General features: G+C 33.0%; 2 protein-coding genes across 2 annotated transcripts; both read left to right on the top strand.

Moving 5' to 3' along the window:
* The first annotated feature begins 769 nt into the window (after positions 1–769).
* Positions 770–3,308, top strand: LOC114168697 (myb-related protein 2-like). The gene is made up of 7 exons (XM_028053605.1): positions 770–1,065; positions 1,150–1,368; positions 1,492–1,568; positions 1,858–1,915; positions 1,998–2,091; positions 2,187–2,256; positions 2,426–3,308. Exons 2-7 carry the CDS (start codon positions 1,155–1,157, stop codon positions 3,098–3,100), a joined length of 1,188 nt encoding a protein of 395 aa, XP_027909406.1. The 5' UTR covers positions 770–1,065; positions 1,150–1,154; the 3' UTR covers positions 3,101–3,308.
* A 9,604-nt stretch (positions 3,309–12,912) lies between these two features.
* LOC114170747 (ferredoxin) lies at positions 12,913–15,525 on the top strand. The gene is made up of 2 exons (XM_028056299.1): positions 12,913–13,018; positions 14,762–15,525. The coding sequence occupies exon 2, from the start codon at positions 14,769–14,771 to the stop codon at positions 15,234–15,236; it is 468 nt and encodes a 155-aa protein (XP_027912100.1). The 5' UTR covers positions 12,913–13,018; positions 14,762–14,768; the 3' UTR covers positions 15,237–15,525.
* The last annotated feature ends 3,132 nt before the right edge of the window (positions 15,526–18,657 follow it).

The raw sequence follows: 18,657 nt of genomic DNA, 5'->3' as shown, positions 1-18,657 counted from the left end.
ACTGTTTTTTTATACACCTTTTCTTCTATTTCAAGGTGCTCTAGTCAATGGAGTTAACCCTTCTTATTTATAACTTCTTCATGCATGTATTAAGAAGCTCCTTTAGCACGTTGAGGACTGCTATAATGATCACAACATGAGCATTGTTTAGGCCTTTAACTTGCAAGAATCTTCCACTACAGCAAAATGTATATAATGGATGAGCTTTGGCAGTTCCAAGTAGAGAGGAATATAAGATTCCCCAGAACCAAGCAAGTCATGAAAAATAAAACAAAAATAAAATCCTATTTTCAAATTTGGGAATATGATTCCCACTTTTGCCAGACCAGCGAATATGAATGCACATTTGGTTAAAATTTGAAGGATCAATGCCAGAATCTAATGCAGTTAGGAACTAGATATTTGCATATTAGTTTTTCAACATTTTATACTTTTTACACAGATATTGGACAAATTTTTAACTGTTTGTGTGTGTAAGCAGGAAACATATCTATAAAACTGAGGTAAAAAAGCCATAAAATCTCAGACCTTTAACAGTATTTTCATCAGTTTTAAATTTCACTTATCCATTCTAGTTATACAATATATAAAGTGTGTGTGTGTGTGTTTGCACTAATTAAGATGGACTCAAATGGGTGCAACAACAAAACTAAAACAAGGAACTCAAATGGAATGTTTTGCACTGCCTTAGAATAGAAAGTGGAACTAAAGGGGTCCACAAGCATATATAACACAAGTGAAGAGAAAAAGTAGGAAAAGGAAGGAGTCTATTTGTCAGGTAACCATGCATAAAGGATTGAGTTCTGTTTTCCATTGGTTCTACCAAAGATTCCATGTGTTACTTCTTCACCTCAGCTCTCATATATAACTACCTCTCTAAGGAGGCTTTGCACTGAACAGATATGTGCAGTGAAGAAACAAGCTACAAAAACTCCACAAGTTGACTCATAAATAGAGAGAGAGAGAGGTTCACTTATATTTATATATTAATACTATCAAGTCTTATACTACTCTTGCAAGTAGAGCATTATCGAGTTTCACCTTTCAGAGGTAGCAAAGTGATAGGTAAAGGCACAATCAGATGATTATATACGTTGTTTGTTTCTATATGTTGTGAACTCATGGTGCTTATAAAGTGTCTTTTTGCAGGTTGAATGTACTCTCCTCATCTGCAACATCAAGGAAAGAACATTCATTCTTCTTCCAGAATGCCAATCCCTTCTGAGAGACACATGTTCCTTCACACTGGAAATGGATCTGGTGACTCTGGTCTTGTTCTCTCGACTGATGCTAAGCCTAGATTGAAATGGACACCTGATCTTCATGCCAGGTTCATAGAAGCTGTGCAGCAGTTAGGAGGAGCTGACAGTGAGTATTTTAAACATATATTTGTTCATCATCATAATCTTGAAGAGGATATATATATATACAGAACTTTTTTACTTCTTTTTTATTAGTTCAATGATTCCAAGTGCAAATTTTATTCTGCAGAGGCAACTCCCAAAACGGTAATGAAACTCATGGGGATTTCAGGCCTTACTTTGTATCATCTGAAGAGCCACCTTCAGGTAAAAATCATTACTTTTCTGCATAATGTTTTTCAGTGTTGCTCTCAACTATAGAAAAATCTTGCTTTTGTTCCTCAAACAAAAAGAAAAGGAGTTGACCCCAGCATATATTAGTCAGCATGCTTCGTACATAACATATACTTCTGCTAAATTATATTCCATATATATAGATCTGATAAATTTTTAGGCAAAGATATGTTGATGTATACACAACTAAGAACCCAGCATAATTACTTTCCGACCGTGACTTCTATGGTGCAATTACTGATCCGTTTCTTTTCCCCACCAGAAGTACAGATTGAGCAAGAGTCTGCATGGACAAAGTAATAACGTGACACACAAAATCTGTAAGACAAGATCTTCTCTATCATGTCTAAATCTATAATGAATCGCAAAGATTTGTTTCTGAACAATAGTCTGGTTTCTCAGCCATAAACCCAGGTGCAGCAACGGATGAAAGACTCAGAGAAAACAATGGAACTCATGTGAACAATTTAAACCTTGCCCCTCAGTCTAATAACAAGTAAGAAGCTTTCACTCGGTTTTCACACATGATTTCTTGTGGTATATGAACATTCTAATAAGGTTTTAAACTAACACTCGGTGACCTTGTGGCAGAGATTTACACATCAGTGAGGCACTGCAGATGCAAATAGAGGTTCAAAGAAGACTAAATGAGCAACTTGAGGTGTGTTAAACCAACTTATACCATTACTACCATACATGTATTTTCAGCCAGTAAACTTGATAAATTATCAAAAGGGTTTCGATTAATTTTCACATAATATCTAAAGTAAGTGAGTGTTATCAACTATTTCTTCATAAATTCTAACAAAAACCCATCTGAACAAATCTAGGTGCAAAGACTTCTGCAGCTCCGGATAGAAGCTCAAGGAAAATACCTTCAAGCTGTGCTGGAGAAGGCTCAGGAAACACTTGGCAGACAAAATCTGGGAGTAGTAGGACTTGAAGCTGCAAAACTTCAACTTTCAGATTTAGTGTCAAAAGTGTCTTCTCAGTGTCTGAATTCAGCATTTTTAGAGCTGAAAGAGTTACAAGGATTTAGCCCTCACCAAACACAAACCAACCAGCCAAATGACTGTTCTATGGACAGTTGCCTCACATCCTGTGAAGTGTCACAGAAAGAGCAAGAGATACAAAACGGAGGAATGAGCTTAAGACCCTTCAATGTCCACACATTCATGGAACGAAAGGAGGTCATAGAGGGTCCTAATCTGAACAACCTACCAAGCACTGACCTCAAATGGTGTGATCCAGTGAAGAACACCTTCCTTACCCCATTGAGCAGAAGAAGTCCAAGCAACTTGTCTATGAGCATTGGACTTGAAGGAGAAACTGAGAATGGAAGCACCATTAGGAAAGAATCAGTGAAACCAGTGGCTGAGAAAGTTTCTCAAGATTATGGATTGCCTTCATTCTTTGCTGCACCAAAACTGGACCTAGCCACTGAAGATAAGAACACTAGAACTAGTTGTAAAGAACTGGACTTGAATGGATTCAGTTGGAACTAAGAGAATGGAAAATCCAATTTGTGGCAGGAACAATGTAACTGATCCTGTAAACAATTTAATCTATCAGCTGATGTTTCTTTCAGATTAAAGGGTCATTGGCCTGAAAAGAATTAATTTTAGCAGAATGCAAACATGCATCTGACAAAAATCTACCATAAATTTGTAAGCAGTAATCATAATGGACATATATAAGTATGGTTTTATTCTATATAATTAGCTTATTCAAAGTTTAAGACGTCATGCCCCATGTTTATTTGATACATATGATATTGAATAGTGTAAGAAAAAAAATTCAGTTTTTTTCTCCTTTTTTTCTTTTATATATTTTGGAAAATTTTAGTTTATTGTTCCATTTGATTTTGGAGTGAAAAAAATGGTGAATATGAAAAGTAATACAAAGAAGAAACAGATAAAGAGAGAAAAAAAAATATTCATGGTGCATGAGGATACCAAGTATAAAATTATCGCAAATAATAATTATTACCAAATTTACTCATGTTTGATTTAATAGAAAAAAATTAAATAAGTATAATTTGTAAACCAGAAATTAAGAAGTGAAATAAAATAAAGATCATAATTTTTTAGATAAAATTGAGAATGAAAAACTTTATTAATAATTTTGTCATTAAAATTTATTAATAATTCTTAATTTTTATAGTTATGGATATTTGTGTTCATAAATTTCATCAATAAAATAGACATCAAAATTTTCGTTTTAGATTTGACTATGTTCTGATAAATTTGTTGGTAAGGATAACAAATAAAATTATTTCCATAAATATTGTCCAACCTCATTGTTTTGATGGAAAATCATCACATACTCGCTCTAATATTTATTCCGGTCATCATTCTCATGAGTTTAAATGATTAAAGTACCCACATTTTACTAGGTAACATAATATGTGTGTGTGGACGCGTACTACACATTTTTTCTCCTATTTTTAAATTGTTTGACTTATTTTATATTTATGAAATTCATTCACATCTCTAAAGTATTTTTCCTCTTATTACAATCTTTTTGCCGTTGTATTAAAATGATGTATTATATATAACAATGAATTAAATATATTTTATGTTTTGAATATTTTTACCTTTTTTTAATATTTTTAATTATTATTTATTATTTTTACATGAGCAAGTTTGATTCTCATTTGAAGTATTTAATCACATAAACTTTATGGTTAGGTAATATAATTTTTTTTTCTTTATTCTCTTGGATTCTTAATTTTTGTTTCATTAGAACAACTTTCATTTTTTTTAAATGATTATCATTATCTCTCAAGAGTTCAACTAGTTCAATATCTAAAATGTTTTAGATCTCTAAATTTTCTATCTTATCATACCCTTAATTATACATTTTTTTGTTCTTGTGTGATTTCATTATCAAAATGTTTCTAAGACACAAATTTGATAATTTTAATTTTGTTTTAAATTTTTATTTGTTATTTATTTTTATAATATTAGAATATGATTTTAATGATTTTTTATATAAATACCTTTATTTCCCGACTCTTTGTCATAAGTATAATTTTACTACTATAATTATATAAAAGTATTTCATTTACCATAATACAATAATTTAATTTCATTCCATAAATTATCACCATTAAACATAAGTTGAATCTCCAAAGATGAAAAGATTATTACTAAATTGTAATTATTATTAATTTAATCTTTATTTTTTGTACGATTTGTTTCAAGTGTTGTATTATAATTTTTATTATATAAAATACGATATTTCATTAGAATTTAGATAAAGAAAGTAAAAAAAACATTTAAAACATTTTAAAACTTGAACTTTTTTTATAACTTTTTTAATTTTATCAATTTTGTTTCATTAATGTTTATAAAATCAATAAATGTTTTAACTATAATGAAAATTTATTAGGTACTTTAATTTTAAATATATACAATTATAACTTTTTTATAAATGTTTTATATTAAAATAACGAGAATGTCAATTTGATATTAAATATTTGATAATATTATTGTTCTTTTGGTATAATTTTTTATTTTTTCAAAAAAAATAAATAATTGATATTAAAATAATATTAGAAAGTGGGTATGAGCATGGATACATATATATATATATATATATATATATATATATATATATATATATATATATATATATATATACATATATATATATATACATATATATATATATATATCCATTCTCTAGTGGGATAATGCTGAGACAGATTTTGTATTCGTTAGGTATATATATGAGGTGAAGATTTTTTTTCTTTGGGGATGCGAATGAGGATGGGTATGAATATGGGAAAAAGGGATGAGGAGGGAGAGGAGGTGACAACAACGACAATGACAATCGTGGTGGAGAAGAACAATCAGTCAAAGGTGGCGAATGTAGCAACAGCGACAACTGACATAACAATGTTGACAGAAAAAAAAATGAAGAGGAAGAGAGAAAAAAAAAAGAATACCAAATTGCGATGTATACCAACAAATTTTATCAGCGAAAAAAAATGTATGCGATTACGATAGATATTTACATATGGGTTTAAATCGTCAGTAATAATCGATGGATACTGTCTGTTTGTAATTATTGATGGATAATTACCGAAAAATTTTAGTTATTGGTAATTACTGACAAAATTTCATATCCATTGGTAAAATTTATTTACCAACATTTTACCGGTAGATTTTTATCGTTGTTAATTTTACTTTACCAACTTTTTTATGATTAATAAGGATGACATTGCGGGACAAGTCATGTGGGTCGGCCCAGGTACTTGTAAAAAGAAAGTGCAGGACAAACTAATTATTTTGATCCCGTGGCCCGTTTTGCATAACTTGTAACTCGCATGGGTCATCGATGAGATGAAATGAGCTAGCCTCAAAATGTGATTACGGCTTACGATGTATCCACTCATATAAGTATTATTATAGATTTACCATTAATTAATTTGCTTTCAAAGGTTCTTTTATTAGTTCTTAGTTCTATTTGACAACCTGATTTACTTGAACTTTCATTTTCATTATTGTTTTAGTTATATACATTTTTTATGAAATTTCTATTAGATGTAAAGCCCACTTTTTATTTTGTCTTATATTAAAAGGGTTGCCCCATGTGAGTTGGGTCTAGGGCTGGCCCATAGGGAGCCAAACACCCTAATCTGACCTAACCCCACTTATCCATCTCATTTTAGAAAAAAAACATATCTCCATACTCATTTCTTGAGCAGCTGTGAACCTCTGTTAGGGTTTTGCTTCCACTTTTACGTTGAGCTAGAATGACTCTGTTGTTCCACGTAAGTTAACCTCCCAACTTTTTTCCCCTATTCTAGCTCTGTTGTCTTGGTTTCAACTGAAATTTCCCTTATTGATCCAGTTTCCTCTCTGTTCCACTAATCTCTAGTTCACTGAGCTATCCTCGGAGCTGCTGTGCTCGCTAGTTTTTGGTTTAGAAGTCTTGTGCTGCTTATTCCAGGTAAGGGAAGCTAGGGTTATCGCGTTTCTTATAGTTTTGTTGCATGTTTTTGATTGCCTCGAGCCTGTGTGTGAAGTGTATGTTGCAGTGGTTAAATAAAATGCTCTATTCTGTATTTTGGATGTGCGAGTACAACTGATGCAGTACGAACAATGGCGAGAACTGATAATCTCGCCCAGGTGAGACTATGAGAGGTTCGCCCAGGTTTCGTGCTCGAGAGGTCACTTAAGCGACGACTCCCCGTTTTGAGCGAGATGCAGTCTCGCTTAGGCGAGGAGGGCTCACCTAAGCGAGATCTCGTAGGAAGTCACTGTTTCCACTCCTCGAGTTCTCGCCTAAGCGATGGGAGCCCGCCTGAGCGAGAAAAACCTCTCGCCTGAGCGAGCACCTTCAACCTGAGCGAGAGTTGGGCGAGGATGCATCCTTTTTCTGATTTCTTTTGTGTTATTGGAAATGCTACATGTATAGTTGGATTATTGTATTAAAGCATGTTCTGAATGATTAGGCATGAGTGATGTGGTTCATGAGTGATGAATGATGAGTTTGGTATGATTCTTGGCATGTGATTTAAATGAGATGGTTGGTATTAAAGTGGCATGGTATTAGTATGAGATGAAATTCTACATTCATGGATTGGGAAGAATGGGTTGGTATGGATTCCACATGTGATATGAATGAGGATTGGTTACATAGGTTGGTATGAGTTCTTTATGCATGATAAATGTTACTTGATTGATTGAGTATGAGTAGTATGCAGTCAATACGTGTAACATCCCTAAGGAATATTACTTTGAAAAGAACATAAACAATTAAATAAAATAAATTAAAACGCGATAATATTGATAATACCTCATTTATAATCACATGTTCCCAAAATACGGGAAAATTAAAATCGCAAAGTTGCATACATTATAAATGTTCGCAAAAGTTATTACAACTATAAAAGCCCAAAATGGCTAATGTTCAAAACATAAAAAAAATTATCAAAAACTCAAGTCTTCAAAAGCCCATATAATCCCGCTCTCCAATCTCAAGTGTCTCCTGGCTCACCTGTCAAAACATTTGCTCCCGGATAATAAATTATTCGATCATCGCCACACACAAATAGATAGGGTGAGCTATGCACATATGAATATAAAATAAGTATGACACCCATCCCAAGAAATAAATTTTACTAATATGTGTTAACTGCAAATTTCCCACCCATGATCTCATATTCCTTCATGAGTCATATGCATGAAACTAGGTCTTGGGACTTTACTGTGCTCCCACGAAACTATCCCTTTCGTGGTCCAACCCTACAAGCCAATCCTGCTCATAGTCCAACCCCACAGACTCCTCGTTTGTAGTAAAACATCCAAGCCTTCCTAGCTTGGACCATGGCACGCACACAACCACCATACTATGGACTCCTCGCCCAATAGTAGCCAACGGGAATAAACCTATCCCTTGCCCATCGTGCGTCCGACGCATGTAATCACCATACTAAAGACTCCTCGCCCAATAGTAGCCGACGGGAACTAACCAGTTCCATGCCCATCATGCGTCCCACCACCAAGCACATCCCAGACCCCTATTGGACTTAGTCCATCAAGCCCGAGCATAAAGGTGAGTGAACTTAGTCCTTCAAGTCCACTAATCCACGCAACAACAATTCCACAGCAACCAAAATCGTCTAGCGCCACCTAGACTCCGCTAGGCGGAAATTGGAAGTCAACCGCCCGACGGCCAAACCCCTGCCGCCAGGCGCCAGTGGGCAAACAGGAGCCATGCTGCTCCGTCACCGCCTGGCGGACACAACCCTACCGCCAGGCGCCTCCTGGACTTAGTCCATCAAGCCCGAGCATAAAGGTGAGTGAACTTAGTCCTTCAAGTCCACTAATCCACGCAACAACAATTCCACAGCAACCAAAATCGTCTAGCGCCACCTAGACTCCGCTAGGCGGAAATTGGAAGTCAACCGCCCGACGGCCAAACCCCTGCCGCCAGGCGCCAGTGGGCAAACAGGAGCCATGCTGCTCCGTCACCGCCTGGCGGACACAACCCTACCGCCAGGCGCCTTCTGCAGACAGTGGCCACTGGCATTGATTTAAATTCTACCGCTTGGCAGCTCGCCCCACGCTGCCAGGCGCCATACCAATAGCGCAATGCTACTGGTTTTTGGCACTATTTACAGATCTTAAGACCTCCAACTGGCAATATCAATTTCACACATTATTCCTAGTAATTAATACATAACATCATGTCTAAAACACACCAAGTACAATCAATTCATGTCTAACACAAAATATTATCATGTCTTAACTTACCTCAATTGATTCTCTAAAGGAACCAATCTCCATCAACAATAGTATCCCTACCACTTACCATCATACAAGTTACGTAGTTTGTGCTACCATACCCCAAAGTATTGCAATATACACAATTATTTCTTGCTCCTATCCTTTTCCGTTTTGGTTACCTTAACCCGGTTCTCATATTCAATATACTCAGGTTCTAAAGTCCTACATTCTATTATTCAGATCATTCATTCCTTCCCCAATCTGATCAGTATGGTACCTATACTTGGACCACCAAAACTGACACTGCAGCTATCAACATGGGAAAACACCCAAATATCACATTCTCACCAATTCCTTCCCAGACCTTAATCACCACTACCTCTTCCCAACACCTATTCTTCTTATTTTAAAAGAGTCTAATCTTCTATCCTAATCCACTCCTACCAACTTCCCTCGCAGTCATCCAATCAAAACACTCCACTATCCCTGTCCCAGGCGTCGCCTGGTGGCCAGCACGATGCCGCCAGGCGGTATCACAGTACTTGCACACTCCAGGTTTTCCTGCTTCTGCCACGCGTTCCCCCCTTCCTTGGTTTTACTCCCAATTCAGTTTACCATCCTACACCAATTCCCTCGAATCCACCAATTACATAGTTCAATATCATCCCTTTTCGTGTCATAACCACTATTAGCATTACATAAATTTATTTCCCTTCCCATACAAGAACCCAATTTCCAACCGTGATTGTTCATACATGGCTTCCTAAAAACACCATTAAACTCTAATGTAAAATACATCAAACACACAATAGTATTCACAAAAATCACTTTCAGGAGTCCAATAACCACTACATCAATCAGAAGCCAAGAAAATACGCGAACAACGTCGCACCGCCTGGCAGATATTCATCGTCGCCAGGCGGTTCAAGCCAAAATCAAGAACAGCCACAATGTCTGATGTGCCGCCTGGCAGTAGGAGTTGAACCGCCAGGCGGTTTTTGGAAAAATCCAGAAACCTCAATGGAATAGTGCAGAACGACGTCAAAAAGAGGGAAATTCATGCAATCTTTACATAGCGGTATATAACCATTCAAAAATGAGTAAAACATACAATAAATAACTCCCCTAACCTGATATATTTGCCCCAATTTCGAATTTGAAGAGATGTCCTTCAACCAAACCCTTCAAATTCAAGACAAGACTAAAAATAGAAAAAATAGAGTTTCATTTAAGTCCTCCAAGGTTTGAACCCACACCCCTACACATACCAAGCCAGCGCCAAACCATTCAACCAATTCAGATTTCATGCTAACTAATATGATTCAATTATTATAACATTTCACACATGATTAATATATATATATATATATATATATTAAAAATAATGCCAAATTAATAGCACACAAAAATGGCATACATAGGACTTGAACCGAAATCCTCTCACACAATCAAAGTACTCTTAACCACTTGAACTATTACTCTTCCACGTCATAACATTCCGCATTTATTACCTTAAAGGTTCTCTTTACCCACATTTATTAAATAATTATTTAATTAACTATTTAATTTTCCCCGGGTCTTACAATACGTACTTCCAATAGCCTCTAGGTGAGACCTCATGGTGGTGCTTTAGTGGTCGGGATGTAATTCCATGACCCCTATTAGTGAGAGTTCATGGTGGTGCCTCATCTATATAATTTGGTAAAGATTCAAGGTAAGATTGCATCCTGACACTCTAAGGAGTCAGTTAGTCTCACTTAGAGCGGACTGACTCTTATGGTGAGAGTAGCAGGAGGCCTGAAACTCATTAAGGGCTAACCTTGTGTGTGGGGGATTGAAACATTGTACCACTTAGCTCGGGGGTGAGCAGGAAAATCCACCACAAGTGCAAGCATCCGCTGAATCCGACTAGATTATATGTATCTGGATGAGTCGCGTCGAGTCTTAGTGTATTGTTTGGAAGGTCATAACATGCTTGGGTGACGTATGTATAATTGACTGTGAGAATGTATATGATTGTAAGATAAAAGTATTTTTAGCTCTAGCTTACCCTTCTGTTGTTGGTTGTATGTCCTGTGTGTGTGGCTTTCTCTTTTTGCGATAATCATCAATTTATTGGTGTGAGCAGATGCGAGAAACACTCGTGGCCAACAGGGAGATGATGATTCCGCTGCGTAGCCCATCTGGGCTGGATTCTACTGCTCTGGGCTTTATTTTTATGGCTATGGCCGATGTACTAGTCTGTCTTTTAAATTCCTATTTTGATTACTGATGAACATTGTATCTGGTTTAGTTTCGGCATAATTGTGTGTCTTGGATATTGTAAGGAGTAGTGTTGAAACTCTAGGACTGCGTTTCTGTATTATCCTATGTGACGTTTTCTTTAATTATGATTATAAATTAAATGGAGTTTACATTAGACTTGTTGAAAAATTAAAAATTATGAAATTGGGAATATTACTAATTTTAAGAAATAAACTTATAAAATTTATTATGTATAATAATTTGATTAAATCAAATAAGGTTATTAAAATCATACATCCTAATATTTTACGTGATATAGCTGGAGAAGATTATAAAACAAATAAATTTTTTTTGAGGTTAATCACATACTTGTTAGCCAATTTTTTTTTTTTAAAAAATCAGATCAATTAGTTCGTATTTTTTATACAAAAGAGATCAACGCACGTTATCATCCTTAATAATTATCAATAAATTTTAGTCATGGTTAATACCAAATTTCTGGTATTAAAACTTATTATAGTTTTGTTAGTTCATTATTTATTTTTTAAAGATTGAATATATTCTTATGATTTTAAACACATTTTTAACTCCCGATCTTCGTCTAAGTGTTTATAAAAAATGTTGAATAATTGAACGTTTTGCATGAATAAAATCAACAAAAGAGAAACAAGAGAATAATTAAAAAAAATCAATTATCATCAAGCATCAATCCTATGATAATAAAAAAAAAACACACACACACGAATATAAAATAAAAAACAAAAAGAAAATTTTATTACTTTTTACTTACCCTACAATTTTCTCTGTTTAGAATATCTAAACTAATAAAAAATATATACTTATTTAAAGTTTGGGTTCAACATTAGGTTAGAATAATATAATTCTTTAAAAACGTGATAGATGTAGGTTCTAGTTTTAAATTATCCAAAAAAGAAAAAGAAAAATACTCTTGCACAGATTTAAAACACCAAAAATATACTAGTCTCGATAAAAGAATAAAAATATGTAAAATACAAATAACATATTTTACCACAAATTCCAAATAAAACAATACAATAAACTAAAATACTTTATATCCATCTCTAGTAACTCCAGTATTATGATATTAATTATGCTTTTTTTTTTAATTTTAACTACTTAATTATTTGTAAATTGCCGAAATAATTGCAAAACAAAAGTTATTGCAAGAAACAAATCACTAAAAATCAACTAGATAATAATTTTTGTAGTATATTTTAATTTATTTCGTGGACTTTTTTATTTTAATATTACTTTTTGATATAAAATATTGATTTGAACTTTAGATATAGACTAATTTTTCACTTGAGATTGGAGATGGGACCTATCTAACTAAAATATACTTTGAGCTTTGAAAAAACATAATAGTGCATATGTTTTAATATTTAAGTGAATAACACCTTGAATATGCTCAAATTCACATAATAAGTTCTAACCGCGATTTTTTTTTCTGTATTTAAAAAAAAATACACATTTATAACTAACCTAGTTTGAATATATTTACATCATATCCAATTAATATGTAGCCATTAAAAATACATAAATATAGTTAATATAGTTTATCGTTAATAAAGATTATGACCGATTCAAATGAATTAAAAACCAAAAATTATAATCACCAATAATACACTCTCATCATAAAATTAATTAAATTTGACGTAAAAATATTACGGAAATACGTTAATTGCTATAGCTTTACTCTATTAATTAACTCCAACATATTATTATATTAAACAATATTATATCAATAAAAAGAATTAGTGTATGTAAAACCGTGGGCGAGAGAAGCACCTAGAAGGGGCAAAAACGTAACTGACTCACTTGAAACATTCATTCATAAACCCCAAAGTCTGCGTCATTTTCTCTGTCGTCAACCACTTTGTTTTCTCCGCGTTCATCACTCACAATTTTCTCCTCTCTGTAAGCCCTTTTCATGTTCATATGATTCCTGGTTTCTTTTTCTGTTCTAATTCATTACCCACTATACGGATTGGTTTTCTTTTAAAAGCTGCATTTTTTATAATCAGTTATTCTCTTTTTATCAATCTTTCGTAAGGGTTTTTTTTTTTTTTTTCTCTTACCAGTTGTGGGAACAGACAGACGTATAGATTTTATATTTACAGCATATTCGATTATTTGTCGGATTCTTAGGAACATGGCCCTTGCTTGTTTTATGAGAAGAGGAGAAAAAAAATTATCTTTTTTCTTCGATGGAGTATGGGTTAGTGTGACTAAATATTTGGTTGAATGATTGTGCATGTGTTGCTTTGCCCTCTTTTTCTTTGTGTCTTGCATTGTTGATTAGTTAGGGATCGGGATGGTAATCTAATGAGGAGGTTTTAATGCAAAGAAACAAACTTTTCTTTTGTGGGTTAACTTTGTTTCTTTGACGTTCAGTAATGCATTCGAGTTTTGTTTCTGGAGTGTCTGGGTTTGTCTTTTGGCTGCTTATGAAAGAGTTTTTATGCTTTTTGTGCGATGGGTTTTTTAAGAATACTGGCTTTGAGAGAGAATGAGGCCATTTAGTGGCTTGCTTTTGTTGTAAATTGGAGCATCGAGTGAAGAGCAGAGTTATCATCCTGCTTCTTCTCATACTGCTCCATAAATCAAGAGCCTTTTGTATAGAACATGAATGGCATGGATTCCATTCTTTGTTAACTTTTATGGCATAAATTCATTAAAAATTCAAGGTGTGGAATTACCACTACAATTTTCTGTAGGATTAAAACACTTTTTCTCAATTACCTGTCTGCCTCTGACGTTGTTGTAATAGTTTTATAGTTGCGTTCTCTGGTTTTGTAATGTGAAACAATTTAACATCCTGGCCTAGCAGAGGATGTTGAATGTTCACTACGAAGGGGTGGTCTTAGCATAAAGACACAAAGATGTTACCCTTTATTCCAATCATTTTCTGCATGTTAAATGTGCTGGCTACTGCATTGTAATTTATGTAATATGAATAAATTATCTGATGTTTATAAAAACCATTGTTCTGTGTCTTTCAAGGTTTGTTGGTCAGTATTGAGTGGAATCTGAAAGAGACGCGGGGTGTGTGTCCTAAAAGCTTAAGCAAAGACATAAGATTGGTTTTATATCTCTTATACATATTAAGACAACTATGTAATGATGCGAAAATAAAAAAATCTAACGGTTACTTGTGGATATAATTTATAAAGTATAGTTGTACATTCAGTTCTTGCACATGCATCATAATTTTACTTCATTTCAATCAACATTGTTGATGCCATACCCAAATCATACCTGCACTCCACTGGATACCTAAAGAACAGTGTTAAACTTTGGACATACCCATGTCGTATTCAATTACCCCGTATATGTGCAACATAGAGCAGCAATAACTGATATTGTGTATGCCATTTACATGCTAGGTGAAACATCATTCCTGTGTAAAAGTTTTGGCCTACATACAGTTATAAACAAAGTAAATTTCTTCTTTTAGTTTTTTTGGAAGGGTATTGATTGATATATGATGAATATATTTACCTAGCAATGTAATTCTTGTAGAACTTTATCTTAATCCAATTGGATTGGATTTCAAGTGTTAAATTTGTATTCATTAGTATGTTCTACCTATAATATAGATAACCACTTTTTTTTTTTTTTCTGCAAGATGTTAATTCTGCAGTGTTGATTTGTTTTCAGGCTAATCATGGCAACCTTGTCAAGTGTGAAGGTTTCCTCCCATTGCATGATTCAAACTCCAAGCAAAAATCAATTCACTGTTGGCACCACAGTGAAGTGTCCTTCTTCTCTAGGATCTGCAAAGAGTGTTTCAAGATCTTTTGGCTTGAAGTCATCCTCTTCATTTAGAGTCACTGCCATGGCGTCCTACAAGATTAAGCTGATTGGCCCAGATGGACAAGAGAATGAATTTGAAGCCTCAGATGATACCTACATTCTAGATGCAGCAGAGGATGCTGGAGTTGAACTTCCTTACTCGTGCCGCGCCGGAGCATGCTCTACCTGTGCTGGGAAGATTGTTTCTGGTTCAGTGGATCAGTCTGATGGCTCATTCCTTGATGACACCCAAATGGGAGAAGGATTTCTACTTACCTGTGTCTCCTATCCAACTGCAGATTGTGTAATTGAAACTCACAAGGAAGGAGAACTCTACTGAACAACTCTGGCCTTAGATTTGGGAACTGGGAATTCAAGGTAGACTTTGCAACTAGTTTTCTTCTTCTGATTTAGAATCAACCTTTTTTCTGGGATTATTAGTAGTGATTTGGGATAATGAATTTTTGTTTGTGCAAACAAGCAACGTGATAAATAACTTTGTTTGGCATTTGAATGATATTGTTTTATGTATAAGTGTAATGTAATAATAAGGGTATGCATGTTTAATGGTTTTAGAACAATCTAATGGTTTTAGAACAAATAAAACAAAGAAAATTAGTCTTGTTGCATGTTATGTGTCCTGGTCCTGTCACTTTAGCACTTTCCAATGGCAATGGAAAAACCTATTTGATTTACAAAATTGACTTCCCACCCTTATGGCGTTTTTATATTTATTGAGATTTAATTAAGGAGTTCACTTTTCTAATCGGGAACCAAAAGTACTCTTTGCGTTTCTATTACTATGAACTTATTATAATCAAGTGTTTTTCACACCCAAAACAAAAATATAAATCTAAGTATATAAAAGAATGACAGTTAATCTATAAAAATTGTAAAATGTTGGTTAGTTAATGCAGTGACGAAATGTCATAACTGCCTTTGGTGTACATTGCACATAATAAGTAATGGATATCTGCCATTCCGAAGGAAAAGATTCACATGACTATTAATGATGGGTTCACAAAGATCAAATTCTTATTCCATTAAGCCTATTGCTTCTTGTACCCCCATAATTACTAACTTAACCCCACAATAATGGAAAAGACTCAAACGCTTTTATTACTGGACCCTACCGTCATTGCTGCTGCCGCCGATGTAGTCACCACCCAGAGAGAAAATGCACCAAAAAAAAAAGAACTCGGTTTCAAAAAGCTTTCTTAGGAATGTATTTTTTATGTGTTGCAGAAAGCTGGGAAATATATTTCATGTAGGGGTATTATGAAAAATTTGTGTTCTAACATGGTATATACTTGTGAAGATATTGTGGAGGTGCAGGAAGTAAATGCCTTCCTTTAATTTACTGTGTTCTAACATGGTAAGGCCCAAGCATAATGAAACCTTAGTTCCACTTTGACCCTCTCCCCAGAGAATGGATTATGATATTTTTCTAGTTACATCATTATTTAATTAAAGCACTAAATTTTACAGAACAAATACATTGAAAAGTGTGAAATATAATAGTTAATGTTTTTGTTTTTCGATAGAAGTGCACTAAGCTCAAACATCTAAAGTTTATAAGAGAAGAGAAGCATAGATAAAATAGAAAAATAAAAGGAATTATAAGTATCATAAATTGGATGAAATACATTGAAATCATGGTTACCTTGTTAAGTCTTACTATTGCTTTCATTTGGTTACTACCTTCTTCTATTAGGTGAGGGTAAGTTGAAATTTTCAAAAGGTGTTTGGTGCATTGAATATCGGAAGTAGGAACTTTTTTTGGTGGGTGTTTTTCCGGTGATTGATGGTTGTTGTTGCTACCGCCACCAACCCTTCCTAATAATGAAAATGAGGGATTTCAATACAATAGTTGGTATCACCATCACCACTCTAAATTTGTAAACTTATTTTAATTTTAGTAAACGTACAGATATATACATTTCGAACGATAATATGACAATTGATAATACTACAAGTATAATTACAAATTGATAATACTAGAAGTATAATTACAATATGTTTTAGATGATTCTAATAGTATTTTGATAAGTAAAATTTAAACCTGATTTTAAAAAATCAGTTTGTAAGATGTTGATGGACGACAAAGTGGGTTGGGTCCAACAAGCCAATTGGCCGAAATGGGATGGATCGGGTTGAAATTTTTCAACGTGTCAATCCATTTTTGTCCGACCTGTCTAGTCCGCCAAATTGGTGGGCTAGTCCATTTTTAGTCTGCTAGTTCGTTTTTATTTATTTATTTTATCTTTTTAATTAAAAATAACTAAAAAGATTAAATTTTCTATATTAAAATTTTTAAAATATGTAATATTGTTATAATTTAAATCATTAACACTTATAAATTAAATTTAAATTATTAATTATAATAGAATAATTTAACATGTAATAATTATTTTAATTTGTCCAATTATAAATATTAACTGATCAATTAAAAATTTATAAAATATTTATACGATTAAATATATTTTAAATATTTATTTATAAGTATATATACAAATAAATTTTATAAATAGAAAACTCTAAAAATAAAATTATTGAAAAAAAAAATTAGCGGGTCAGTCTGCCAGTTCGTCGATCTATTCTATGACAGGACATATTGCAATTCCTGACTTGTTTTTCAGTGACAAATCAGTCCATTCTTACTTATTTTTGGTGGACCAAGAGTGAATCAAATTAAAACTGGTAGGACTGATCGGTTTTACTACCTTCTTATGTATATTAAAAGTTTATGGAATATAAAAAAAATATAACATAACCTTTTAATTCAAAACATTAATATTAAATATTTATAATTTTTTATATGTATAATAATTATATTTTTATTTAATAAACATTTTATCTTCCAACTTTTTAGAAAGAAACAAATCATGAGGACGTTGAAAGCAGTCCAAATCAACTTCTTTTTCTTTTTTTTTTCTTAAAAAGCCTAACCACATAAAAAGACATGTTTTGAACATGTATCCCTGCTATATATACATTTTAAACTGTAAATTCGGTTTAATAATTAAAAGTGTGAAGAAAAAAAAAACGTATTTTCTGTATTACATATTACATATTCAATTCATTTTCATTTGTCATTGTTAAAATTGAATCCGGCATTTACTTTAAAATAAAAAAGAAAAGAGATTATAAAGGTGGATTTCAAGTAAATAATACGAGGGTAGTAATAAAAATTTATTAGCTAGCTTAAATAATTAAATTAAAAATTGTAAAAATATTTTTATGTACAAAAAAAACTTATTTTTGGTCATATTTAACAAGTTAATTAAAGTAAAAGTATTTTTTTCACACGCACTCTTACTTTAAAACATTTATAATTCAAAGATTTTTTAATACTTATTAAATCTAATCTTATTTTAACTGAGTCACACCATGCCCTATTATGTTTAAGATTTTTTTTTCAATAATACCAAGTTTTATTAAATTTAAGATTCGTCCTGACTAACACAGTTATTATCATGACATTTAAATAATATAGTGTCATTGATATCGTCTTTGAAAATTATAATCCATTATAATGGCTAATAAATTCAAATTCAATTACATCATTAGCACAAGTAGTACTTTAGAATTAAAAATGGATATGTTTTTTAATAAAAGAAAATAACTTGGTGTTTACAATTTTAGGTTTTCTATAATGAATGAATAGATCCAATTACGTAGATCGAAAGGTCGTTTTTCACAAAAAAACCAAACACGTGCGACTTCGAAGGTATATCAGCGGTTTTGATGCAGCCCTTTTT

Source organism: Vigna unguiculata, chromosome 11 (genome assembly GCF_004118075.2).
Source record: "Vigna unguiculata cultivar IT97K-499-35 chromosome 11, ASM411807v1, whole genome shotgun sequence".
NCBI lineage: Eukaryota > Viridiplantae > Streptophyta > Magnoliopsida > Fabales > Fabaceae > Vigna > Vigna unguiculata.
This window is presented reverse-complemented; position numbering and strand designations above follow the sequence as displayed.